Here is a 27152-nt window from a genome sequence, read left to right on the forward strand (position 1 = left end):
CTTTCTGCCAACGAAGACGTGTGTGTGTATATGTGTGTTTGTGTGCGCGTGTGTGTACACACATATTCAGTCAATTTGCAGCTGTACTTGTGTGCTGAAATGTGTGTGTTTTAACAGCCGTAGCTATGTGGGCGTGGAGCTGGTGCAGTGGCTGTGTGAGCAGTGCATGTATGTGCGCTGTCGGACCACTGCTGTGCGCGTCTGGCAGGTGCTGCTGGAGCTGGGAGTCCTGCTGTCTGGTAAAACTAATCACACCGGCATTCACACTCATGTAACATTCTCATGTCCAGAGGTTTCGCTGCATTTCACCTTGTGATTTTTTTATATTTCTAAAGAAACAGTTGATAATCTCGTTCACATGTTAATATCAGTAGGCAACTGTTTTTTTTTTTGCATTGATGAAATAAGCTATTTTATGATTATTTGCCTATGCAAATTATCTGTGATGAACTAACTCCATTTAAATAGTTTTTAAAAAGTCTTAGATTTTATGATTTTTCGCAGCTGGTCTGCTCTGTGTCAGCCTGATCCCGTCAGATCTCAGAAGCTAAGCATAGCAGGATCTGGTTAGTACTTGGATGGGAGACCTCTTTGGAACACCAGCGGCTGTGTGTGTTTCTCCAAGTAAAACTGGAGTTGCGTCAGGAAGGGCATCCGGCATAAAACTTGTGCCAATTACCAGTGCAGATCTGGCTGTATCCGCTGTGGTGACCCTGAACAGAACCGGGAGCAGCCGAATGGAAAACGAATTTAGGTTTTATGATTTTTTTTTTTTAACTTAAAAAAGATCAGATAAGACCACTTGCTTCTTTGCTGTTGGTTGGGTTGGTCATGATCACCATTGGAACTGACAGGTGCCTTAAGGCTGTTCATGTTATGTAGTGAAAAAATAAAAGTTGTGAGAGACTTCGGACCACATGTTGTTTTTGTTTCACTTGGGGTTTTATAGGTGAAGACCAAATTTGAACTCAATCAGATAAGATTTAGAGGTCCCCCAGAGTGACACATTTTCCTCTCCCTCCACTGGCAACGTCACCTTAACGGGAGATGACTCTGATGCCATTATTTTTCCTTTACAGGTACATGTGATGGCTTCTAATCGCAAAAAGTGGTGGTTGATTGGTCACCCAGAGTGTTGGGAGAGTGTAGTGACACGGACCCACAACAGGGGGCGTAAATGAACGGACAATGAAAGAGTCGAATATGAACACTTTACTGTTGTGAATGAGCACAACCACAATACAGAGGAATACAGAATTTTGCAAACAGTCAATCCACAAAGGTGACGTGTGGGCAGGCTCAAGGATAGAAGACGTCTGTCCTGAGAAGAACCAGAACCACACGATTTCCTCCGCCACCAAACCTGGAGAATACTGGAGCCGCCAAGTCCCGAGTCCCCAGGTGGCCACCGTCTCCGAATGTCAGATCTGGTACTGCTGGCGAGGAGCAGAAACAATAAGATCTGGGTGTGTGCACACCCAGTAGCAACAATGGTGGAGAGTCCACCTCCACCTCTCACACACACTCGTGCAGCTCCTGTCTCAAACACTTATCTGGCTGGGGTGTGAAGCGAAGCCGTCGCTGATTACGCCAATCTCCCAGATAAGGCACTCCACAGGAAAACAGCTGTAAAACGAGTTCAGACTAAGACACAGTTAGTTTTAAGGCTGAGAATATTACCTTCACAGGTCGATGATATCTCGGCAACGAGGTGGAGATGACGTCCGGTTTTTATGGAGTGGTATGATGAAGTGTAGATGGGTGACAGCTGTCATGAGATAATGAGTGACAGCTGTCACCCCCGGCTGTGTCCGTGGCGGCAGCGCCCTCTCATGCCTGAAGCCCGCACTTCAGGCAGGGCGCCCTCTGGTGGTGGGCCAGCAGTACCTCCTCTTCTGGCGGCCCACACAACACAGAGTAGAACATTACTGGAAGTCATCTCCCCTTTTTGCTTGTTTGGGGAAAATTGTTGCTTTGTGGGGGACCCCTAAACCATGTCCCATTACAATGAAATTTGGCACAGATCTTTTATTTTATTAGTGGAACGAGAATAACATGTGGTCCAAAAGATTTTGTAACATTTGACATTGTCTAAGGTGCCTTGGTGCTTGGTTCCATCATCTCTGTTTGGCATGTTGGGCATTTCTCTGTCAAACATTTTTGATTTTATCTCACCTCGACCGAAGGTCCAGTGAGCAAATGTCATGGGTCGCTCGTCCATTCATTTTTGCAGCAACTGAGCTGAAATTTGCTACATGGGTAGCAATCAGCAAGCCTAAAAACATATCCTACAGGTTTTGCAAAATTCTCAATTTTGACCTTGATGTCACCCCTGGACAGTGATCATGCACACTTGTCCAGTTGTCACTTAAACATCTTCTCAGAAACCACTGAACAAGTGAAGCTGACACTTGGTGTGCATGTTCCTACCCATGAGGACATCAAAGTTTGTTCGAGGTGTTCCGATCCGATGTCAAATATGGCCACCGTGGCAGCCATCTTGAAAATCTCATGTAGAGGCATTTGTCAGCTGTTTATGCGGCAGCTGAGCTGAAATTTGTTACATGGTAGCAGTCAGTAAGTCTAAAATCATACCCACCCAGGTTTTGATCTCAGGTTATGGTCTGACTTATAATATGGCTGCCATGGTGGCCATGTTGAAAATGCCACCTAGAGCCATTGATCAGCAGTTTTTAAAGACACTGAGCTGAAATTTTGTAGAAGGGTAGCTAGTAGGTAGCTCCAAAACATATCTGACAGGTTTTTACGATTTTTTGTAAATTTTGACCTTGATACGACCTTTGGAGATTGGCCATACCCACTTTTCTAGTTGAAACTGTGATGTCTTGTATCATCCAGGTGCCCGACAGTGCCCCTGGCACTACTTTTGTCATTAGTAGTGTGGCCAGAGGCGATAGTCAGCCCTCCAAGTCTGGTCTGCTTGAGGATTCTTCCTACAATCAAAAACACCCAGGGAGGTTTTCTTTGTTTTTGACAATGTGCTTGCTGTGGGTGTGTTGGTACACTTATACCTTACCTCTGTGACTCTCCTTGGGGTGACCTACATTATGATTTGGGACTATATACTGTAAATAAAAGAATTGAAAATATAAAATGTTTTCCACATACAGAATGTAGTAAGAAGTGATGAAACTATATCCCCATGCTGACCATGCCTGAATAACAATGCACACTTCTGGGTTCAGTGGAGGAGGTGTCAAGAAAATCAAAAGAAAATGATGTTATTCATATTCCTGCTAACCTACGTTGTGTATTGTTTCAGCCTATGCTCAGTATGCTAAGGATGACATTTCCACAGAGAGGGAAAACTTCAAAGGTAGTTAAAGCGTGACTTTTTCCAATTTGCACCCAGAGGGGGTGTACTGCGATGCGAGATCAACATACCCAGGCTTTATTGTGTGAGTGAGCCTAACAAACCATGACAGTGGTTAGCTGCTTTTTTCTTAACCCTGGCTTTCTGCTTCAGGCTCTGTGCACATTCCCATAAAAGAGGGCGTGTTTTTGATTATTCTATTATTATTTACTATGTTTTTACATTTATTTCTAATTGTGTGAATCCACAAGTTAATATTTTTATTTTATTATTCAGTGCCTCCCTCCCCAGTTCAGCACTCTTAAACTTTAAACGTGGGTGTACTAGATTTAAAAATTACGTATACTCGAAAAGTGCATTTAGTGCATCTTTTTTGTTGTTGAACAAATTAAGTGAAATTAATTTTATAGCACGACGATTATCTGACAGATACTGCGCTGTCCAGCTTTCCATGAGTGGTACCTATGCAACAATAGAAGAAGAGCACTGCAGTACAATTCAAATAGGAAAGAATGTTTGCAAAAATTTTGGATACCTTCAAAATTTTCATCCTTGCAAAACATTTTTATTAGATTTCATGCTTTTAAACACCAACCTTCATCCTTTTTAATTTGAATTTTTTTCCAGTTTTGAATTAAGGTATAGTATTAACCCCATAGCTTGTTGGTTTGTTACTGTCAGTGACCTAGGTGAAGTAAAAAATTATGTACCCTTATGTATGTAACACTATGCGCAGTACTGTTAATTACACAATGGCTGAAAAAATGTTAATTGCACATGGCTAAAGCCTTTCTTTGATTTCAGTATTTGACATCATGAACAAAGTAATGATAAGTTCTATGCAATACTGAGATGCATCATGCCATATATGGCTTCTAAACCTTATTTTTATTGCTTAGCTTGAGTCAGAAGATGGATCTTGACAGTTGAGACATGTGTCGGTAGGAGAAACTGTGTAGGTAAAGCAGCAGATGTCATGCTTGGCCCCGGCTCAGGGTTTAGGTCCTGGTTTTGGCACTATGTCCTTTATGGTTTTATAGTTTTGTTTTCATTTGTTTATTCTTTCTCTTGTGAATCTCAGTGTGCTTCTGTTTAATGCTTTGCTTTGCTTTCTAGGTAGTCACTGGTTCTATTTTTTATCTTATCATGTTTTGTCATGGTCCTTTAGGTTTCTTTAGTTTTGTTTTGTTTATCACATTTATTGTATATGCTCGGTCACAGGTTTTTGTTATTATTTATCTTTGATGTTGCTTGTCAATTTACTTTCCATTTGTTGTTTATTGTGTCATTCAGATGTCACCTGTTTTGTTTTTTGTTCATTCCATAGTTTGTTCTGCCATTTTTATTGGACCAGTTCCATTCCAGTTTGTTTTAAGCAGTAGTTTCCTAGTTTTCCTCTTGTTACGGTAGTTCTTAGTTTTTCCCCTTTTGGTTTTCTCACATTCATTTTTGCACACGTCATGTTTCTCACAGTTAGTTTTTCTGTCACTCTCTTCTCTTGTTTTGCACCACTTTGTTTTGCCCTCTCGCACTCTCTTGCCTTTCTTCTCTCTTCTTTGTTCACTTCACCACACCTCTTTCCTGAACTTTCCACACACCTGCTTCACATCAACCTGATTAGTTTGCTCCTCTTTAAAACCCTTACAGTTCCACAGCTCACTGCCCGATTGTTGACTTTGATCATTTTCTCGCCTCTCGTCTTGTCCAGTTTGCACTCTAGTATTTTTGACCTTGCTTGTGTACTCTGTCCTCCGCCTCGCCGTAGCCCTGAACTCTACCTGTTTTTTTGACTCTGCCTTTGCTCTGCCTGCTATACTCCTTGACGCCGTTGGTACGAACCCTGCTTATTTCTTGGAGACGACCCTACCTGTTCCATGTCTGACACCTCTGCCTGTATGTGTGACTTCATGTGTACCGAACCCACTGCCTAGTCATCAGATAAAGCTATTTATCCTCCACAGTCAACCATGTGTGCGAGTTTGCATTGGTCTCCTACTGCTTCTTGCATCACACCATCACCAGCCTTGACAGCAGATCGTCTTTGAAGACACCCACGTGCATGTTAGCTTTCACTTTTTGTGCAAGCTCGTTCTTACAGTTTCATAATTGGAAATTGTGAAATATTTATTTTCTGTAGTAAAGGTGTAGGCGGCTAATCCATCATAACTGACTCTTTACCATGGTTTTATTTGGGACATTTTGCAAAATTATGTTGATTAATTCATGTTACAGTTTGTGTCATTACCCTATTTTATGTACCCTCTTCACAGCAGGAATGCTGCATTCTTGTTCTGCTTAGTCTGTATAAAATATATGAACACAGAACATGATGGAGGAGTTGTTCCGCTATTAACCCAGCAATGGAAGCAGTTACAGAGTTGAATAGATGTCTTTGTGTAAAATGGAGCCAGCATGATAGGACAGAATTGTGACATTTTGATGAAGTGTTATATGTGCGACCTTCCACTGGGGGATTTAGAGGAAATAGTTAGCAGCTAATCCACAGGAACCAAGACGCTACTATTGACATGGCTCCAAAGTGGGGTGGCAGCGAGGTCCAGGAGCTCCTTACCTAATGTGAATTGAGTGAATTGAGCATTATGGGACCTGTGTTTTGTTTGGCATAAAGCAGAAAAGGCGGCACAGTGAGGGATCTTCTTAATGGGGGTAGCAGGATCTGCGTTTACAACAGGCTCTTATGGTAGTTACAAATGTGGACACCCTGGATGAAATCTGCAGTGATCCTCCTCAATGCAACACTTGATGGCCAGCCATAATCACATTTCCAGCTCTCCCATGGAGGCTGAACTGTTGTGTGGGCCGCTGAAGAGGAGGTACTGCTGGCCCACCACCACCAGAGGTCGCCCTGCCTGAAGTGCGGGCTTCAGGCACGAGAGGGCGCTGCCGTCTCACAGGAACAGCTGGGGTGACAGCTGTCACTCATCAACTATGACAGCTGTCACCAATCACCTGGTCATCACCCACACACACAAAAGCCGGACGACATCTCCACCTCGTCGCCGAGATATCATCTGCCTTCACGGTAAATTCTCAGCCGTTGTTGTGTTGTCGCACGTTACTTGTTTTCGTGTGTGTTGAACTATTTGCAGGTGTCTTGATCGCTACTTTCAGCTGGAGGCTGGGTTCGCAGATGGTGGAGGAGTGACGCACTTCACTCCTCACTCCGAACTTCAATAAGTAGGATTACAGACTCTGCATAAACTGTGTACTTGAGGTGGAGGTGTCTTTCCCACCCGACTAATACAAAAAGAACTTGCTGACTGTTTACTGGGTGTGTTTTTCACACACTCATTACTTCTGTCTTCTGCTTCCTGCCAGCAGTACCAGATCTGACAGTCGGAGACGGTGACCACCTGGGGACTCAGGACTTGGCGGCTCCAGTATCCTTCGGGTTCGGTGGCAGTGGAAATCGTGTGGGATCCGGTTCTACTCGGGATGGACGTCTCCTATCCTCGAGCCTACCCACACGTCACTTTGTATATTTTGATTGTGAACCAAATTCTGCATTTGTCTGTATTTCGTTGTGCACATTTCATAACAGTAAAGTGTTGTATTTTTGACTCATCTATTGTCCGTTCATTTACACCCCCTGTTGTGGGTCCGTGTCATTACACTTTCCCAACATGAACAATGTAATACTCCTGCGAATGGAGCACACTGTCTGGTCCCCTTAAAGAAGAAAAAGAAGCTACCACAGCTGTCTGCTAGTTCACAGGAACTGTTAAGTCCCCACTACACAAAAAAAGGCATTTCATACAAAACAGGGTAACAATACCCAGTCTGCAGCATCTTGGAGTGAATCAAAATAGCTTGTTCTGCAGTTAGGGAATGAACATGTCTGAATAGTCACTTATTGTCTTTGACACAAGTGCTACATGCAAAGAGTAAGGCACAGAAATCTTACCCACTCCATGATCCGGCACATTTCTTGCAGATGCAAGGAAGTGGTTCCTTTTAATAGGAAGAAACCTCAAGCAGACCAGACTCAGTGGGGCAGCCAGCTGCTGTGGCCATTCTATCAAGAGAGAACAGAAAGCACAGAACAGGATTGACAAAATATGCTTTAATTTATAACAGAAAGGTTGCATGTAAGACCACCAAATGTAACTCATTACAGTGGATGGATAATGTGGGTCAGAGTGCCAGAGAGGAAGGTAAAGCCTAAAACATGGTGCTCACGCTGTAACTACACTGTGTTGTTATCATGCCTGAATATGTTTTAGGTTGCGGCAGTCACACGTGGGACTCTGAGCAACAGAAAGGAGAACATATGTTTTGTTTTGTGTTTGTTTTTCGACCAGTGGACCAGCGTGTGGTGTTTTCAGACTCAAACTCTTACTACCAGTTCAGCTTTGAGGAGTGTGACTCCGCCTCCTGTGAGTTCCGCTCCAATGAGGGGGAGTGGCCAGAGGCTGTTAGGCTCCTCCTACAACTTGCACCATATGTCCAGTTCCGCTCTGGAGGCGGGGCCAACAGCCTGTAAGTACAGGCACAAGTTATACCTCATGAAGCTTGATTGTTTTTTTTTTAATTGATGATTAACAGGAAAAGTCGACTTTTTGAACTAGTGGAAGTGTTGTTCACTTTTGCAAGATGCATTCTTTACATGCAAGGCACAGACACACAACAAGATCATGCTGAAACCACAGTGACAAACTTAATCTTTACTCAGTGTCATAATCATCAATCTGCTTATGTGAGATGCTCATTCATGTGTCAGTGCATCCACCAAAGTAAATATGACACGGTCACTGATATGCACACTCAGTGCCAAGCAGAGTTTTCTTTTTGCTGCTTCTGTGTGTGATTCCTGCTGAGGCTGCTTCTGAACTCAATCTGTCGCTCAGCAAGGGAGTGGGAGAGAGAGAAAGAAATACTGATCATAATTGTATAGCACGAGAGACATTATATATCAAGTCGAACAAGTGCACACATCAACACATTAATCTGTGTCAATACTTCTACTTACTACTACATATATATATATATATATACACAACCCCTGGCAAAAATTATGGAATCACCGGCCTCGGAGGATGTTCATTCAGTTGTTTAATTTTGTAGAAAAAAAGCAGATCACAGACATGACACAAAACTAAAGTCATTTCAAATGGCAACTTTCTGGCTTTAAGAAACACTATAAGAAATCAAGAAAAAAAGATTGTGGCAGTCAGTAACGGTTACTTTTTTAGACCAAGCAGAGGAAAAAAATATGGAATCACTCAATTCTGAGGAAAAAATTATGGAATCACCCTGTAAATTTTCATCCCCAAAACTAACACCTGCATCATATCAGATCTGCTCGTTAGTCTGCATCTAAAAAGGAGTGAACACACCTTGGAGAGCTGTTGCACCAAGTGGACTGACATGAATCATGGCTCCAACACGAGAGATGTCAATTGAAACAAAGGAGAGGATTATCAAACTCTTAACAGAGAGTAAATCATCACGCAATGTTGCAAAAGATGTTGGTTGTTCACAGTCAGCTGTGTCTAAACTCTGGACCAAATACAAACAACATGGGAAGGTTGTTAAAGGGAAACATACTGGTAGACCAAGGAAGACATCAAAGCGTCAAGACAGAAAACTTTAAGCAATATGTCTCAAAAATCGAAAAATGTACAACAAAACAAATGAGGAACGAATGGGAGGAAACTGGAGTCAACGTCTGTGACCGAACTGTAAGAAACCGCCTAAAGGAAATGGGATTTACATACAGAAAAGCTAAACGAAAGGCATCATTAACACCTAAACAGAAAAAAAACAAGGTTACAATGGGCTAAGGACAAGCAATCGTGGACTGTGGATGACTGGATGAAAGTCATATTCAGTGATGAATCTCGAATCTGCATTGGGCAAGGTGATGATGCTGGAACTTTTGTTTGGTGCCGTTCCAATGAGATTTATAAAGATGACTGCCTGAAGAGAACATGTAAATTTCCACAGTCATTGATGATATTGGGCTGCATGTCAGGTAAAGGCACTGGGGAGATGGCTGTCATTACATCATCAATAAATGCACAAGTTTATGTTGATATTTTGGACAATTGAAAGGATGTTTGGGGATGATGAAATCATTTTTCAAGATGATAATGCATCTTGCCATAGAGCAAAAACTGCAAAAACATTCTTTGCAAAAAGACACATAGGGTCAATGTCATGGCATAGGGTCAATGTCAATTTAATTTTTTCCTCAGAATTGAGTGATTCCATATTTTTTCCTCTGCTTGGTCTAAAAAGTAACCGTTACTGACTGCCACAATCTTTTTTTCTTGATTTCCTATAGTGTTTCTTAAAGCCAGAAAGTTGCCATTTGAAATGACTTTAGTTTTGTGTCATGTCTGTGATCTGCTTTTTTTCTACAAAATTAAACAACTGAATGAACATCCTCTGAGGCAGGTGATTCCATAAATATACACACACACAAAGAATGATGAATGAACAGTTCAGTGTGACGGAGAAGAGTTAGATTAGGTAAGGTTAGGGTCGGGGGTAGGATTAGGGTTAGGAATAATGAGTTTAAAAAAAACCCCATCACAAAAATTTGACTCATTTCGTCACGGGAGCACGAAAAAAAAAAACGTGACACTGGGCTGCTTATTTAGACAGACAAGAGTAACTGCTTGATCCCACTAATAAACAGTCCTCTATAAACTTTGGAGGGTGTAAAACACCAATTAAATACAATCTCATATTTTCTCAAAAATTGCAGGAGACCACCTAAAATAAATTATATATTAATTTAATAATAATAATAATAATAATAACCCACCCTTTAGAATTAGCACTTTACTTTAAAAGATATGTGCAATATTTTCACTTTGTAAAAATGACAGAGTTAATATTGATTAACTGTCCAGAATTAGTTGTTATGAGTAAAACCATGAAAAGTGCATTGCTTTTCATGTCTCCTCCATACTGTCTGTCTTTTTGCATGTTGAAAGTAAAGGAATTTCTTTTTTGGGGGAGCAACAGCAGTCAGCCTTCTCTGCTCTCTTCTGCTGGGCCATGACTGAGCTTACAGCTGTATGACTACGTAAGTCACAAGGTCTGGCTCGTTGTTCATTTTTGGGTTTGTGATTGATTTTGATTTTACTCAGAAGCCTCGACAGTGCTTAAACTTGAAACTGGCTTACAGGTAGCCAACAGTACTAAAAGTTAATGGTTAGCTGTAACTTCCACTAAACGTTTTAGTGTCTTATTGATTTAGCGATATAAAAGTTAACTATTCAGTTAGCGGATTAGCAGTTATCAAACCTAACTTTTGGGTTAACTTTGTCCACCACTGATAGTAAGTGTGTGTGTGTGTGTGTGTGTGTGTGTGTGTGTGTGTGTGTGTGTGTGTGTGTGTGTGTGTGTGTGTGTGTGTGTGTGTGTGTGTGTGTGTATATGTGCATAGTGACTGTATGTTGTGCTGTTTATATTTGCAGAGCAGACATAAATGCGATAATGACTGTAATATTCATCATCAGCTCATGTAAGATGATGTGCAGTTTATCTCCACATCACATCTTCTTCCTTTCTCTCTCTTTTTCTCTCTCTGTCTTTGTGTTAGTGCAGAACAATGGCATTGGAGAGTATTTGAATGTAATTACAAGTCAGTTCATAGTTGGTTAATGCACCAATCTATTTCTCATCATGCTGTAGTTTAATCTACTAAGGCAGAAATTGAATGAATAATACAGTAATACTTTATAATGCATCATTAGGTGATCATTATGGCACTTTGCTATTATAAATACTGTACTTTGGCCTGTATGCAAAAATATAATGATTGGCAGTATTTAAATTTGTGCTTCTTCATTCAGCTTTTGTTAGAGCTAATATTGTTTTTCATAACACTTAAACAATTTTGTGTTATCAGTGACATTGTGATCATTAATGGACATGTTGCACGGAAATCAAGAACTTAGATTTAGGCTGTTAGTGACCATCTGATGATGCATGGGGATTACTTTATGCACTTCTGTGACCAGTCTCAAAGTATATAGCATTAGCAACAAACAGCTACGGAGACTGCCGAAAACAGAGTAGTCGTGAGTACTTATTTTTCTGAGTGTTTCCGACAGCGTTTATGTAGCTTTGAGGAAATGTCCCAGCACATGCTTGCTAACATTAAGAATGAAGCCACAGATTAATTGCAAAGTTTACATAAGTGTGATGTTGTGTTGTGATGACTCATTTTTAAGTGGCTAATTCTGATGCAGTCACAGTAAAAGCAGCAGCCGCTCTATGCTGTGAGAAGATGTAGTGCGCATGCACATCCATCATGAATGCAGCCTCTTAAAAACAGTCTGCTAGAGGTGCAGCTTTGGGCACGCTTATGTGTTGTCATTGATGTAACTGTGAAAAATCTAAGCAATGCATCTGTGTTATCAGGCAGCCTGAAAAATAGCGGAGAGTTCTGCGTGTGCATTCATGGCGGAAGCTTTAACAGGGTTAAAACAGCATGCTGCCCCCCCTCACCCCATGACCCTTAATTGGACTAAACGGTTGAAGATGAGTAAGTGAGTGAGTTCTTCTCTAAGAACTGTTGACGTCTCGGGTTCGAAAAACATGCTGGGATCTCACGCCATTCCAGCTCATTACAGAAACTGTGCATAATTTATTACCACACTTGAAAAATGTCAGCTACCTATTTTATAAACACTACCCAATCTAGAGCCCATGGATTGGTGCGAACGACATGCTAGTGAGCTTTATTTTCTCACTTTCAAGAGAAAAAAACCCTACCATTTAGAGTTTTATGAAAGCTGTTAAAGTAGTTTAGAAACTTTGTTAACTGACAGTTTGGTAAGACATTTAAATGTCAACTCAAGTGTAGATGTCATTGTTATGCTACATGTATATTGTTAGATACATTAACCACTCCAATTAAAAATGCTGTTAAATTAAATATTTGCAATAATATGCAGTGTAGTAAAGCAGCACCACAATCACAGTTAAATCACCTGGTTTCCTTTGTATTTCATTTCAGTATTACATTATGCAGGAGATGCGGATTTGACAGAAGATCTACTGTAACACAGTCAGAGTACCATGAGAGGATAAAACACACTCACCTTCACCTTGAGCCATTGCCATTCCATTGTATTAAAAATAAAAATAAAAAAAAACAGAATCAACAGTGTTGCAGAAAGGGTTTAACAGAAAGAAAGTGACACCAGCGCAGTCAGTGATATTTACAAAAAACCTTCCTCTTCCACAGTTGTATTCATCAACAAACATCGATTACAATTCTAAAAACTCATGTAACATTACACTACACTTTGCTGTGTGCACCACTCATATGACCAGGGGTGTGCTGCTTAGTGATGAGTGACACACCTCCCTTTCTGCTTCTCATGTTTTTATTGCATTCAGGTTCACATGATAAGCTGCAAAAACACCAATTCCAAAAATAAATAAATAAGAAAAGTCAATGAACCTGATTAAGACGTGTTTGGGAAAAACAGACTAAAGCGTGTGATAATTTTGTTTGCGTTTCTTCTTTCTGCACTGCCAATAATGTGTCATGCATATAGCTCATTTTGATGAGGGATGGCAAAGGGAAGTAATTTCGGCTGTGCTGGCCTTCATGCCTGACAAACTCAGAATTGCAATTGCAGTAAAATAATCTGGTTATTTGAGGTACTTTATTGGTCAGGCTGCTGCTGTTGTTCTCTCACTCTGTCATGCTGGAGGCTACATGTTTATCAGCATCTCTCCTACTTCAGAATCTATCACTTCCTTATCAACTTGCACACAGTCACAACACATCTCCTCTCCTTTCCTTCATAGCTATTGCGAGTGCCACTGGGATGAGATGATAAATTACAAATTGTATGCAAATCGGTCTGTGTGTGCTGTAATGAGTGAGCGAGAAGGAGCGCATTTTGTGTGAGGGTGAGTCATCGTGTGGGAGAGCAACACAGTGAACATATTAAATGAAGAACCCCGCGGGTGCTGTTTGGCGTTGTTGAAGACAAACTCTGCAATCTCATATTATTGCTGTGGGAATAATGTGGAGTTTACCCCAAAGCACACAAACACACAAATGGAGTTATGCACAGTCAGGCTTGGCCAAACAAATGCATTTCAGATCTGTACACATTGTGGAATTGTGCACACACACACACACACACACACACACACACACACACAGCCTCACTCACATCAATAGGAGGGTGTGTCTTGGAGCTATTTTAAATTAAACCACATGAAATGGAGATGGGTACAGAGCAAAATACTTGGTACAAAGACAAACCGAAGAAAATATAATAAATAAATAAATAAATTGTTTCTTTCAGTGTTTTATATTTTGCAGCAGTGCTATGCAAAAATCCACAGCACTCTCATGTTTCTGTATAAATGTTTTCCTGATTGTATGTCAGTAGACCACAATAGGAAATTTCTAATACCCCCATCACACAGAGCTGGAATCACGTAGAGCGGTGTCAGAATGACGAATCGGCGCGCACCCGAAAAGTGTCGGATTTCAGTTCCAAAACGTTCTGACAGCCATCTGCGGAAGTCCACACAGTTGGTCAAAGTCGGCCGGCGGCCCCGAGTGTGATGTACAGTACATGTACAGTACAGCTGACCCTTCTCACCCTGCACACGGTCTGTTCAAACCACTCCCCTCGGGCAGGAGGCTACGGTCCATCCGGACCAGAACCTCCCGCCATAAGAACAGTTTCTTCCCCTCTGCCATTAGACTCATGAACTCCTCATAACTCAGTCACCTTAAGCTTAACTCTGTCACTTTATCATTTTATCACGGGTCACTTTAGACAATGTACTTTGGTTTTTAATTGCACTCCTCCCACTGCACTGTTTTTTCTGTTGCACACAGCCTTTCATATTTCATATTTCTTTTTTTTATCTTATATTTTATCTTATTTTGACACATATGTTATATTTTATCTTAGCATTTTATCTCTTCTTAATGTTGCACCATTGTACCGAAGCAAATTCCTAGTCTGTGAATCCTGTTCACTGGCAATGGCAATAAACTTTTTCTGATTCTTCTGATTCTGATTCTGATGTTCAAAACCCTCCGGGCGCTGTCAAGATGGGACACCTATCCAACGCTGATCCATGTGCAACCTGAGGACCATCTGAGCGCAATTTACATATTCCGATGGCGGCAAAATGGGATCCGAAATTATTTGAGCGCATACGAGGGAACCTGTAGATGAATCTGGCATGGTATGCTTGCAAGTATGACCTGCACGTGCCACATATAATAATAATCTCCCCCCCCCCCCCCCCCCCCCCAGAGCACAAAGGAATGCTTGAAATGTATGTGGCATGCTTCATCATGATAATAATACTGAATTATTATCATGTACTCTGTGTGCTACTGTGCAAATATGAACAGGCTGTTACATCCACAGTAGACTTTACAGTACAGATATTTCTCCAATCCGTCCCATGGGCGACTTAAAAAATGTGAACTATTATCTCCATCATAACTGTATATAACACAGGCAGCTGCCCCTCTCCGTGGTGCGCAGTAACACGTCATTGCACGCGCCAGGCTCGGAGCTGAACGGATCTCGCCTTGTAATATATATAATCACCTTCTAACTTTGTTGGAGATATGACATGGAACTGTAGTGCCAGGCCATGACACCATTAATGAACATGAATCTCACCTCCAACAGCGGTCCAGGAGTGTTTCACAGCATGGATGTGGACGTGAAGCTGAAACCGGCAGCCTGTGGTTAAAATCCTCTCACCCAAAATAAAAATTAATTCCCATGTGATAATCCAACCATCATGAGTTGCATTGTGCTCCTGAAGTGAGCAAAAAAGAAAAAAGAAATTAAAGTTTGGTGGAAAGGTTCCATCTGATGCATGGAACAGCAATTGCGCAATGCCAGCAAACCTTCAGTGAAGCTGTCCAGTGGCACTGTGCACGCAATCTTAGTGGCTCATATATGCATATACACACACAGACACACAGCTGAGTGATAATTGCAACCTCACATGTGTGCGCGGAGCGCATGTGGGCTACGCACAGTGCTCCAGTCCTGTGTTTGCCATCCAGACGTTTGGACATTGGGCAGTCTTCAGCGCCTTTAATGGCTGTCTCACAGCTGTCTGTATCATCCACCTGTTGTCTACATGCACTTTGGATGCCATCGTGCAGGTGTGGACGAGGCAGTCTGTCTGCTTTCTGATAGAGCTGGCCACGCCTCTTTTCCTCCCAACTGCGTTGGATTATGCCAATATTTGCAGTGTCGGTGGGCATGGTTCCTCCACATTCTTGCTATGTGTGATGGGGGCTTAAATGTCAGTTTTCCAAACATGAGAGAATTTTGTTTGTTTTATTAAAGGAAGTAGTACATTAAAGAAAACCTTTTCAAATGAAGAAAAATCTGATTACATTGTAAGTTTACAGTCCAATGCATGATTCCACAAAAGCAACAAACAGGAAAATAATCAAAGAAATGATCAATTGATTGACATAATGTTCTCATAAAATCAGCAGATAGGTCCCCCCCCCCAAAAAATAAATCTGATTTATTGACTATAGTCATTCAAGCAGTTTATGTTTCTAAGGTTTAACACTGTTTATTGTTTTTGCAACGTCTTTGCTTTATGACTAAAATTTTTTACACAATATTATACATCTTTTTTGGTTAGATTCGGCAAAAGGGGGTCCGTGCATGCCAAAACGGATGGTTCCTGGTTCAAGACCACCTGTGCCCATTCTCCATGGAATGTGGACTTACTCGATTTGGGTTCAGCAAAAGCTGGCCAGCTGTCTCTACATTTTGTCTGCTTAATTTTTGCTGTCAATTATACAAAAGGTTTAATATCATGCCTCCTGTTAATTACTGGATTCTATTTAAATTAATAAATACACAATCTTGCTGACACACCTTTAAAGTTTATTGTTTAGTACATGAATGGAAAGCTGTGTGCCCTGAATACCCAACAGGTGCAGGTTTTTGTTTCAGTCAAGTGATTTCCATGAGTAGCTTCATTTGGATTAGAGAGATGGAACTCATCAGTGAAATCATGTGCTGATGTGATCATCTGGAAGCAAAGCAGCAGTTTGTTGACTCTCTTTGACATATAGTTGCCTAATCCTAGTTTAAAACTTTTGCCTCAGCTGAGGAATGCAAATATTTTCAGTCTGCAGTTCTTCTCTTAGTGTACCAGGGGGCAGTGTAGAGAGACCATCAGCTGCACAGCACTGACTTTCTGAGGAATCTTTGGCAAGATGTAAAGTAAGTGTGTGTGTGTGTGTGTGTGTTGCAGGTCAGAGGAGGACTCTGAAGGCAACAGGGACATCTGTGGTGAGATTCTCCAGATGAAGGCGCTTGAGAGGCTCACTTCTACGGTTAGCGTGTTCATGATTGTCTGCTCGTTTTCAACACAGGAATATGAATGTTAACACAGAAAAACACAAAGCAGGCAGCTTGGTGACATTACAAAATTATCTTTGTACCGTTTATATTTTATGCCATATCTTTAACTTTTTGCCAAACAGGTACAAAGTGAGTTGGCGGCTGCTCTTGCCCGAAAGACACGGAAAGCTTGTAAGTCTTTAATGCCATTTTAAAGCATGTGCTTCCCTAACAAAAGTATTAATATGATGCATTGTTGTAATGTGATTTTTGTGATGTGTTGTAGTATCAGAACAAGACTCTGAGACAACAGAGACGACTCGGCAAGATCCTCGCACACCTAGCGAGGAGAGCAGCTCGGTAAAACACACACACACACACATATACACACACACACCAACTTCAGCTACAGTACCAAGGATGTCCCTGTGAAAACAGTGTGGTCAAGTTAAAAGTATTTTTGCACACATTTGCTCTCCTCTGCTTTTTGTTATTTCTGACTTCAGCTTTGAGTCATCTTAATAATAATTGGCTTGGTGATGAAATATTAATCTGCTGTCAAGTAAAAAAAAAAAAAACAAGATTAAAAAAACTTTTGATTTTAAAAGAACATGCTATGACATTATGTTGCTTTGAATTGCTGCTGAAAGAATCTGTGTTGAACCAAATTGCTGTCAGATTGAATTATTACACTGCTGGTCAGATCACAAGTAGCTACATGTTCTTGGCTCTACTAAAACGTCATAGTTTGTTTTGACTGCCTTCCTGTTCTTATAAAGGGCAGTGGGTGTGTGTGTGTGTGTATGCGTATGTGCATACACGTGCATGCGTCCACACGTGCATATGTACAGATCCGGAGGGAGGCCTGTTTGCTTTGTCTGGACAACTACAGTGGAAACCTCTTTTCTGCATTAATTATTTATCCTAAGATTACACCAGGGAGATAAGAAAGGAGAAGAATAAAATGCTCACACACACACACACACACACACACACACACACACACACACACACACACACACACACACACACACACACACACACACACACACACAAACACACACAAAGAAAAATGAATCTTTTAAACACAGTTAATATATAATGTCATCATATGATCATATGTCATCATATTTGCTTACAGACGAGGGCGATGCACAGATGATGCGATTTCCACCATCATGCATCTTGTTTTAAAACATCTTGATAAGTCATCATATGCCCGATTACTTTTTATTGACTTCAGCTCCGCCTTTAATACGCTTCAGCCATACTTATTAATTCAGAAACTTAAAGTGTTGGATGTCAACCCATCACTTATACGGTGGTTTCACTCTTTTTTGACAAACAGAACACAGCAGGTTAAGGTAAATTCTAGCCTAACCCAAATCAAAGACATCAGTACTGGAGCACCGCAGGGATGTGTGAGCTCACCTGTCCTTTTTACTTTATATACTAATGAGTGTTCAGCCAAGCATCCTGGGAACTATATTTTCTAATATTCAGACGACTCAGCACTTCTGTGCTTGCTTCAACAGAATGATGATTTGAATATCTTTCATTCAGAAGTGAGGCAGTTTGTTGAGTGGTATGACTCCAGTTACCTTACTTTAAATGTTAAAAAGACAGAGGAAGTCATTTTTGATCCAAAGTTAGTTGGCAATCACAACCCTGTAATGATACACCAGCAAACAATCACACAGGTGCAATCGTACAAATATCTTGGTGTCTGTATAGACAGCTCCCTTACATGGAATACTCATGTTGACTGGTTATGTTCCCGCTTGAATCAACGACTCTATTTTCTGCGGCGTTTGCATTTTCATGGAGTCGACCAAAAAATTATGTTACTGTTTTAGCAGGCAGTTCTGGAAATCATTCTAAGATATGGCATAACCACTTGGTTTGGGAACCTTACTGTGTCCCTAAGATCAAAATTAAACTACCTTGTCTTCACAACAATGAAAATCATCGGTCTGAAACAGTATAACAATTCTCAGTCAATTTTTGATCAGTGCGTGATGAAGCAAGCGGACAGAATTCTTTCTGACCCCTCCCATGTTCTGCACACACAATACGAGTCGCTACCATCGGGCTGGCGTTTCAGAGTCCCCCACTGTAGACTGAATAGATATAGAAACTCTTTTGTTCCTATATCAATCATAGCCCTTAACAAATATCATACAAACACAGCTAACAATTAGGCTCAGTAGGAGGTTTGAGTATTTGTATGTTATTTATTTATTTTTATTCAATCAATCAATCAATTTTTTTTTTTTATATAGCGCCAAATCACAACAAACAGTTGCCTCAAGGCGCTTTATATTGTAAGGCAAGGCCATACAATAATTATGTAAAACCCCAACGGTCAAAACGACCCCCTGTGAGCAAGCACTTGGCTACAGTGGGAAGGAAAAACTCCCTTTTAACAGGAAGAAACCTCCAGCAGAACCAGGCTCAGGGAGGGGCAGTCTTCTGCTGGGACTGGTTGGGGCTGAGGGAGAGAACCAGGAAAAAGACATGCTGTGGAGGGGAGCAGAGATCGATCACTAATGATTAAATGCAGAGTGGTGCATACAGAGCAAAAAGAGAAAGAAACAGTGCATCATGGGAACCCCCCAGCAGTCTATGTCTATAGCAGCATAACTAAGGGATGGTTCAGGGTCACCTGATCCAGCCCTAACTATAAGCTTTAGCAAAAAGGAAAGTTTTAAGCCTAATCTTAAAAGTAGAGAGGGTGTCTGTCTCCCTGATCTGAATTGGGAGCTGGTTCCACAGGAGAGGAGCCTGAAAGCTGAAGGCTCTGCCTCCCATTCTACTCTTACAAACCCTAGGAACTACAAGTAAGCCTGCAGTCTGAGAGCGAAGCGCTCTATTGGGGTGATATGGTACTACGAGGTCCCTAAGATAAGATGGGACCTGATTATTCAAAACCTTATAAGTAAGAAGAAGAATTTTAAATTCTATTCTAGAATTAACAGGAAGCCAATGAAGAGAGGCCAATATGGGTGAGATATGCTCTCTCCTTCTAGTCCCCGTTAGTACTCTAGCTGCAGCATTTTGAATTAACTGAAGGCTTTTTAGGGAACTTTTAGGACAACCTGATAATAATGAATTACAATAGTCCAGCCTAGAGGAAATAAATGCATGAATTAGTTTTTCAGCATCACTCTGAGACAAGACCTTTCTAATTTTAGAGATATTGCGTAAATGCAAAAAAGCAGTCCTACATATTTGTTTAATATGCGCTTTGAATGACATATCCTGATCAAAAATGACTCCAAGATTTCTCACAGTATTACTAGAGGTCAGGGTAATGCCATCCAGAGTAAGGATCTGGTTAGACACCATGTTTCTAAGATTTGTGGGGCCAAGTACAATAACTTCAGTTTTAACTGAGTTGAAAAGCAGGAAATTAGAGGTCATCCATGTCTTTATGTCTGTAAGACAATCCTGCAGTTTAGCTAATTGGTGTGTGTCCTCTGGCTTCATGGATAGATAAAGCTGGGTATCATCTGCGTAACAATGAAAATTTAAGCAATACCGTCTAATAATACTGCCTAAGGGAAGCATGTATAAAGTGAATAAAATTGGTCCTAGCACACAACCTTGTGGAACTCCATAATTAACTTTAGTCTGTGAAGAAGATTCCCCATTTACATGAACAAATTGTAATCTATTAGACAAATATGATTCAAACCACCGCAGCGCAGTGCCTTTAATACCTATGGCATCAGAATGTCGCGCCTACACGCACAGGGATCAACCGGCGAGTTCACATCAGAATGTCGCGCCTACACGCACAGGGATCAACCGGCGAGTTCACATCAGAATGTCGCGCCTACACGCACAGGGATCAACCGGCGAGTTCACATCAGAATGTCGCGCCTACACGCACAGGGATCAACCGGCGAGTTCACATCAGAATGTCGCGCCTACACGCACAGGGATCAACCGGCGAGTTCACATCAGAATGTCGCACCTACACGCACAGGGATCAACCGGCGAGTTCACATCAGAATGTCGCACCTACACGCACAGGGATCAACCACCGCGTTCACATCAGAATGTCGCACCTACACGTACAGGGATCAACCACCGCGTTCACATCAGAATGTCGCACCTACACGCACAGGGATCAACCACCACGTTCACATCAGAATGTCGCACCTACACGCACATATCAACTGCCACGTTTACGTGTTCACATTAGAATGCAGTGATGAAAGTGGGCCATGGAAAAAAAAAAAACTGATTTTTTTTTTTTTTTTGCAAGGGCCAAGGGCCCCTGGTGGAGGTCTGAGGGTTGTCCCCCAGAAACATTTGAAATCTCAGATGCATTCTGGCGCATTTTCAGGTCTATTTACCCACCAAAAAATTGATCCATTCCTCCAGAAATAATTATTCTTTTTTTATTTTTTTTTTTTTTATTCACTGTTATGAACTGTTTATGTCCTGTTCTGTATCTCTGTATGGGTCATGATTTTTGAGAAGTCCAAGACAAATTTCCCCACGGGGAAGTATATATCTATCTATAACTATCTATCTATGAGCCAATTATATTTATTTATTTATTTTACTTTGACAGGTGACTAAAGTTCATTTGGTAAAGCAGGGCTTCCACTAATTGTTGAGTTGATGGGTTTGATCCCTGGGTGTGTTTGAATGTCTTTGAGCAGGCTCCACTTTGTGTATTTCACTCTTCCTCCCAATACAAAATGTTGAATAAAGAAGAAGAATTTACATTATTTTCACAATGAAATGCAAACTATTTTTCCAATGGTGCGCAACTTTTAATTGTCATATCCCACCTCCCTGAGCCCATTTTTTTTTTTTTTTACTTGAAGTACAGTATACACAGTCTTATAGACTGGGAGCCCGCAGGGGTCAGCCTTACTCGAAAGGTAACAAAATTAGGTGTGCCCAGCAAGGATATACATACAAATACAAAGAAATATATATATGCCAGTCCCCTGTTGGTGGGCCATGATAAAGTACAGAAAAATTGAGCTAGCTTAGCTCTTGCAGGTAACTAAAGAAAGCAAGTCAAAATATTCATTCATTCATTCATTCATCTTCTACCGCTTAGTCCATTTAAGGGTTGCGGGGGGCTGGAGCCTATCCCAGCAGCCATAGAACGCGAGGCGGGGTACACCCAGGACAGGACGCCAGTCTGTCGCAGGGCCACAAACAGACAAACAAACACAGACACACCCACACACACACCTACGGACAATTTAAAGATTCCAATCCACCTAACCCGCATGTCTTTGGATGTGGGGAGGAAACTGGAGCACCCGGAGGAAACCCACGCAAACACGGGGAGAACATGCAAACTCCACTCAGAAAGGCCACGGGAATTGAACCCACGACCTCGCTGTGAGGCATCAGTGCTAACCACTAAGTCACCGTGCTGCCACAAGTCAAAATATGATAATCATTATATAATGTATTGGAAATGACAAATGACAGAAAGTTTTTGTGGTGGGGTTTTTCCCAAAGCCCAAAAACGGGCATCAAAAAAATGATGCTAGATCAGCTCATGGAGTAACAACCAACCTCAAATCAACCAGTATAGTCCACTTTATATCAGAAATAAGCAATGCCAGACATTTTCAGTGGTGGGAGGCCTGAGCCAGACATCCCAAAGGGACCACGTCCCATAGCTGAGCTAGTTTAGTTCATTGGGTAACATCTTGAAATCAATCTCAAATCAATCAGTATGGCCCACTGATAATTATTATGTAACTAAATAATACCCCCTACAATATATATTCATTATACAATTGAGTATCTAAACTAACTCCTAACAGACATTTTCCTTGGTGGAGTACCCTAAAATACCTCCACCCCCAAAAATGAACCTTTTTTTATGAAAAATAGGCTAAATTTACAATACAGGATACTCAGTTAAAAGAATAATGTAATGTCTGCTGGGAAATTTCATAAGATGCTTTGCAGTGATGAATGCTGGGTAAATTAACGCTGCCTCCATGTCAACCAGTGACATAGGTAGATTTATGACAACTAGTGACAGCAAAGACCTAAAGACCTTGCGGAAAAATGTCTTCCTACAAACATAAATCTGGCAGTAATAAAAGAAAGGACAGAAAAGAATGAAAACAGGAGAGCAAAGCTGACTAAATTAGACAGTTTTGGATTTTCCAGCATGGCCAGTAGCCAGCACCAGCAGTCCACCGACGAGTCTGGGCCGGAGGGCCATTCGTCTTGTTTCTGATGTTCCCAGTGACAGTGGCTTCAGCTGAGAGATTGTTTTCCAAGTTAAAAATTATCAAGACATACCTGACGAGCTCCGTGTGACAGAAGTGGCTGAGCGGCCTAGCTTTCCTCTCCATTGAATGCTCAAGAGCCAGGGTGTTGGGCATTGGGGATGTAACAGAGGATATTGCACAGTGCAAGGCTCACAAGATGCCCTTCCACTGAGCCAAATATTTTTCAGGGAACTTTGGGGTATCTCTGACTGTGGCGGGTTTGCGATGCCCCATCCCTGTTTGATCACTTCTGTGCACCAATTTCACGATAGGTCTGTGTTTTTCACATGGTGCACAGTTGCTGTTTTCTTAGAAGACTTTTAAATAAAGTGTAAAAAAAAAAACTAACAACAAAAATGTCTCTCTTCTGTCTTGTCACACTATAGGCTTCATTTTATTATCATCTCTTCTTGCATTAACTTTTATCAATGTAGGAGTGCACTCTTGACTTTACAAGGAAAATAATTCTGTAGTCATTTCAGCACCTGCCATGAATTAGACAGCTCCTCCCCTGCTGTCTGATGGCATGATGAGGTATGTTGGCTGCAGACTGTTGTGCACATGTGATTCAGAGCTGGGGTGTTAAATCTAGATTCTTGACCTCTTAAAAAATTTCTGATTCAATAACCCAAGTCATTTATTTGATTGTAAAATCCAACACACTGTTGGTAAAAACCTATATACACCCCATAGTGTGGGTGGGCGCGTACATGTGTGTGATTGTGTGCATATGCCTAATAACTAGTAACGTGTGTAGGGCCTGTCAATATATCTTGCACTGTGGCCTGTGCTGAGGTTGCTATGCCACTGGTACCGCACCACAAAAAAACATTTCTGTCTGTCATTTCTAATACATTATATAATGCTTATTATATTTTGACTTGTTTTATTTTGTTACCTGCAAGAGCTAAGCTAGCTAAATTTTTCTTTAGTTTATCATGGCCCTGAGGACCACACACACACACACACACACACACACACACACACACACACACACACACACACACACACACACACACACACACAAATTGATTTCAAAAGTAGGTCTGTACAATGATCAGTTTTTGAGTTTTGGCATAATGTTCATAAAAGCACACACAGAAGGTGGAAATACAGCAATGCACTACAGTTAATTTTCTTTCTTTTTATTCTGTCTATGTATTCTATCAAAGCGCTACAGCAGCTTTTAGGTTTTAGTTTTCGGGTGTTGCAGAACTCAGACAGGAGAGGGATGAAAGAAATACAATTTCGGCGGACACACATACAGGGACAGCAGGAAATAGAACAAGACAGCTGCACAATACACGCGCACACAGACAGGTTTATCTCGTCGTGTGCTGTGTCTTCTTCAGGAAGCTAAAGACAGGTTTGCAGGATGCGGGAATTCTTATGTAATATGTGTGTGTGTGCATGTTGGCGGGGGGGGGATTTCCTAGTGGACGAAAATAAGTGTGGGAATATTTTATGGGTGTGTGCATCTGTGTGTTTGTGGCTTTTGTAAACCTGTGGTGCTGTGGGATATCTGAGCTTACAGTAAGTAACCTAACTCTCATCCAAAAGAAACAAGACAAAATAAACAGTCCAACCTCCTCCTTACTGATAATCATCATGCTAGCAGCACCTTTGGGTGCAGTCGTTAATTGCACACACTCATGTTTCCTGTCATCTGGCCTGTCTGAAATAAACAGCATATGTTTCTACATTTTCGTATGTGAAAAAATATCGTCTGCTTCTTTTTTTGACATCTTAAATTTCATTGTTGTAGTTGTTAACCAGACATACATAGTCATCCATGCATATGTGGAGCTCCTAACATATTTCTAAAGTCCTGACTATAGAGGGGAGGAGACACACTCTTTCTCACACTGACACACACACACATACACACACACTCCCGCCCACTTACCAATCACACACGTTTACTGTTTCTCCAGTGATTCCTCTGACTCAGTCAGACAGACACCAAGCAGCAGAAGTGCAACTGATAAAAGGAACTGCAGATAGAGTGTGTGAGTTTGTGAATGAAAATGGAGAATTACAGAAAGTGAGACACAGAAACCCAGGATTACTGTTTGCTCTCATCCTTTTCGCATGGACATTAAGGGACACCTGAAAACTTCTCATAGTGTGTTTCTGGATTATCACCCAACAACTTGCAGTCTCCTTTGAACATAGACGTTGACGTGCACCCAGCGTGCACTGTGACTGTTCTCACCATGTCTTGGGACTGTGGATTGAGATACATGCTCTTTCCTCCCGTCGTGCAGCTGGGCGGGGTGTGTGCCCTGAGGGACGCCAGCAGCGGCGGAGGGATGGGGAGCGTGTGCGGGCGTGAGGATCTGACCAGCCGCCTAGGTCTGGAGGCTGTTCAAAGGCTAGCAAAGGACGGATGCCGGCTACTGCAGAACCACAACTACAGGCTACCTGACAGGAATCAGGCTGTGAGTAGAGTGTGTTTTAATCACAACACATATTCATATGTCCTCACCGCCGCATATCATCACAAGGTGCTGTTACTCAGTCTTTCACCATGTAATTTACAGAGCGAGCTGTGGCTGTATGGTTAGCATGAGTAGAGCAGAATGGATGTCATGCGGTAAATGTTGTCATTTTTTTTTCTTCATTTTTCAGCACTCACACGTTGACTATGGGTTGCTTAAGGATTTTGGTCAATGATTATCTGAGTACTTGTAAATCGTCATCATGACTATTAGGAAGTTGGTGATGATAAGAATGTGTCATAGGCAAAGGAGATGCACAAGGCACGCATACTGCAAATTTACTTACAGGGTTTATTTCATCATCTATTTCAAGTACAATTCTGGCATATACAGACTTAAACATAGGGCAGTTATAAATGTAGCTGCAGTAACAGAACTTTGGCTATTTTGTGTTACTCTTGTTTTCCCCACACTCAAAAAATGGCTTTTTGGATGAACTCAATTCAATTATGTGCAGGATTTCCATCTAATAAATATATGTAGCCCCAACTAAAAAAAACATATCCATGGAAAATAATGTAATTTAATTTAGTTGACACTACATATATTTATTAGATGGAATCCAATCAATCAATCAATCAATTTTATTTATATAGCGCCAAATCACAACAAACAGTTGCCCCAAGGCACTTTATATTGTAAGGCAAGGCTATACAATAATTACGTAAAAACCCCAACGGTCAAAACGACCCCCTATGAGCAAGCACTTGGCAACAGTGGGAAGGAAAAACTCCCTTTTAACAGGAAGAAACCTCCAGCAGAACCAGGCTCAGGGAGGGGCAGTCTTCTGCTGGGACTGGTTGGGGCTGAGGGAGAGAACCAGGAAAAAGACATGCTGTGGAGGGGAGCAGAGATCAATCACTAATGATTAAATGCAGAGTGGTGCATACAGAGCAAAAAGAGAAAGAAACACTCAGTGCATCATGGGAACCCCCCAGCAGTCTACGTCTATAGCAGCATAACTAAGGGATGGTTCAGGGTCACCTGATCCAGCCCTAACTATAAGCTTTAGCAAAAAGGAAAGTTTTAAGCCTAATCTTAAAAGTAGAGAGGGTGTCTGTCTCCCTGATCTGAATTGGGAGCTGGTTCCACAGGAGAGGAGCCTGAAAGCTGAAGGCTCTGCCTCCCATTCTACTCTTACAAACCCTAGGAACTACAAGTAAGCCTGCAGTCTGAGAGCGAAGCGCTCTATTGGGGTGATATGGTACTATGAGGTCCCTAAGATAAGATGGGACCTGATTATTCAAAACCTTATAAGTAAGAAGAAGAATTTTAAATTCTATTCTAGAATTAACAGGAAGCCAATGAAGAGAGGCCAATATAGGTGAGATATGCTCTCTCCCACTAGTCCCCGTTAGTACTCTAGCTGCAGCATTTTGAATTAACTGAAGGCTTTTCAGGGAACTTTTAGGACAACCTGATAATAATGAATTACAATAGTCCAGCCTAGAGGAAATAAATGCATGAATTAGTTTTTCAGCATCACTCTGAGACAAGACCTTTCTAATTTTAGAGATATTGCGTAAATGCAAAAAAGCAGTCCTACATATTTGTTTAATATGCGCTTTGAATGACATATCCTGATCAAAAATGACTCCAAGATTTCTCACAGTATTACTAGAGGTCAGGGTAATGCCATCCAGAGTAAGGATCTGGTTAGACACCATGTTTCTAAGATTTGTGG

The 27152-nt window shown here is 41.4% G+C and overlaps 1 protein-coding gene across 1 annotated transcript in view; it reads left to right on the plus strand.

Annotated features, from left to right (window-relative positions):
• rapgef5a (Rap guanine nucleotide exchange factor (GEF) 5a) overlaps positions 1-27152 on the plus strand; it is a 125274-nt gene that overhangs the window by 43733 nt on the left and 54389 nt on the right. Inside the window, exons 4-9 of the mRNA XM_034160753.1 lie at positions 118-239; positions 7657-7834; positions 16610-16691; positions 16842-16890; positions 16985-17058; positions 25235-25408. Of these exons, the coding sequence (XP_034016644.1) occupies positions 118-239; positions 7657-7834; positions 16610-16691; positions 16842-16890; positions 16985-17058; positions 25235-25408 (679 nt within the window). The remainder of the gene's footprint in view (positions 1-117; positions 240-7656; positions 7835-16609; positions 16692-16841; positions 16891-16984; positions 17059-25234; positions 25409-27152) is intronic.

The sequence above is a fragment of the Thalassophryne amazonica genome, chromosome 20, assembly GCF_902500255.1.
Source record: "Thalassophryne amazonica chromosome 20, fThaAma1.1, whole genome shotgun sequence".
In the NCBI taxonomy this organism is placed as follows: domain Eukaryota; kingdom Metazoa; phylum Chordata; class Actinopteri; order Batrachoidiformes; family Batrachoididae; genus Thalassophryne; species Thalassophryne amazonica.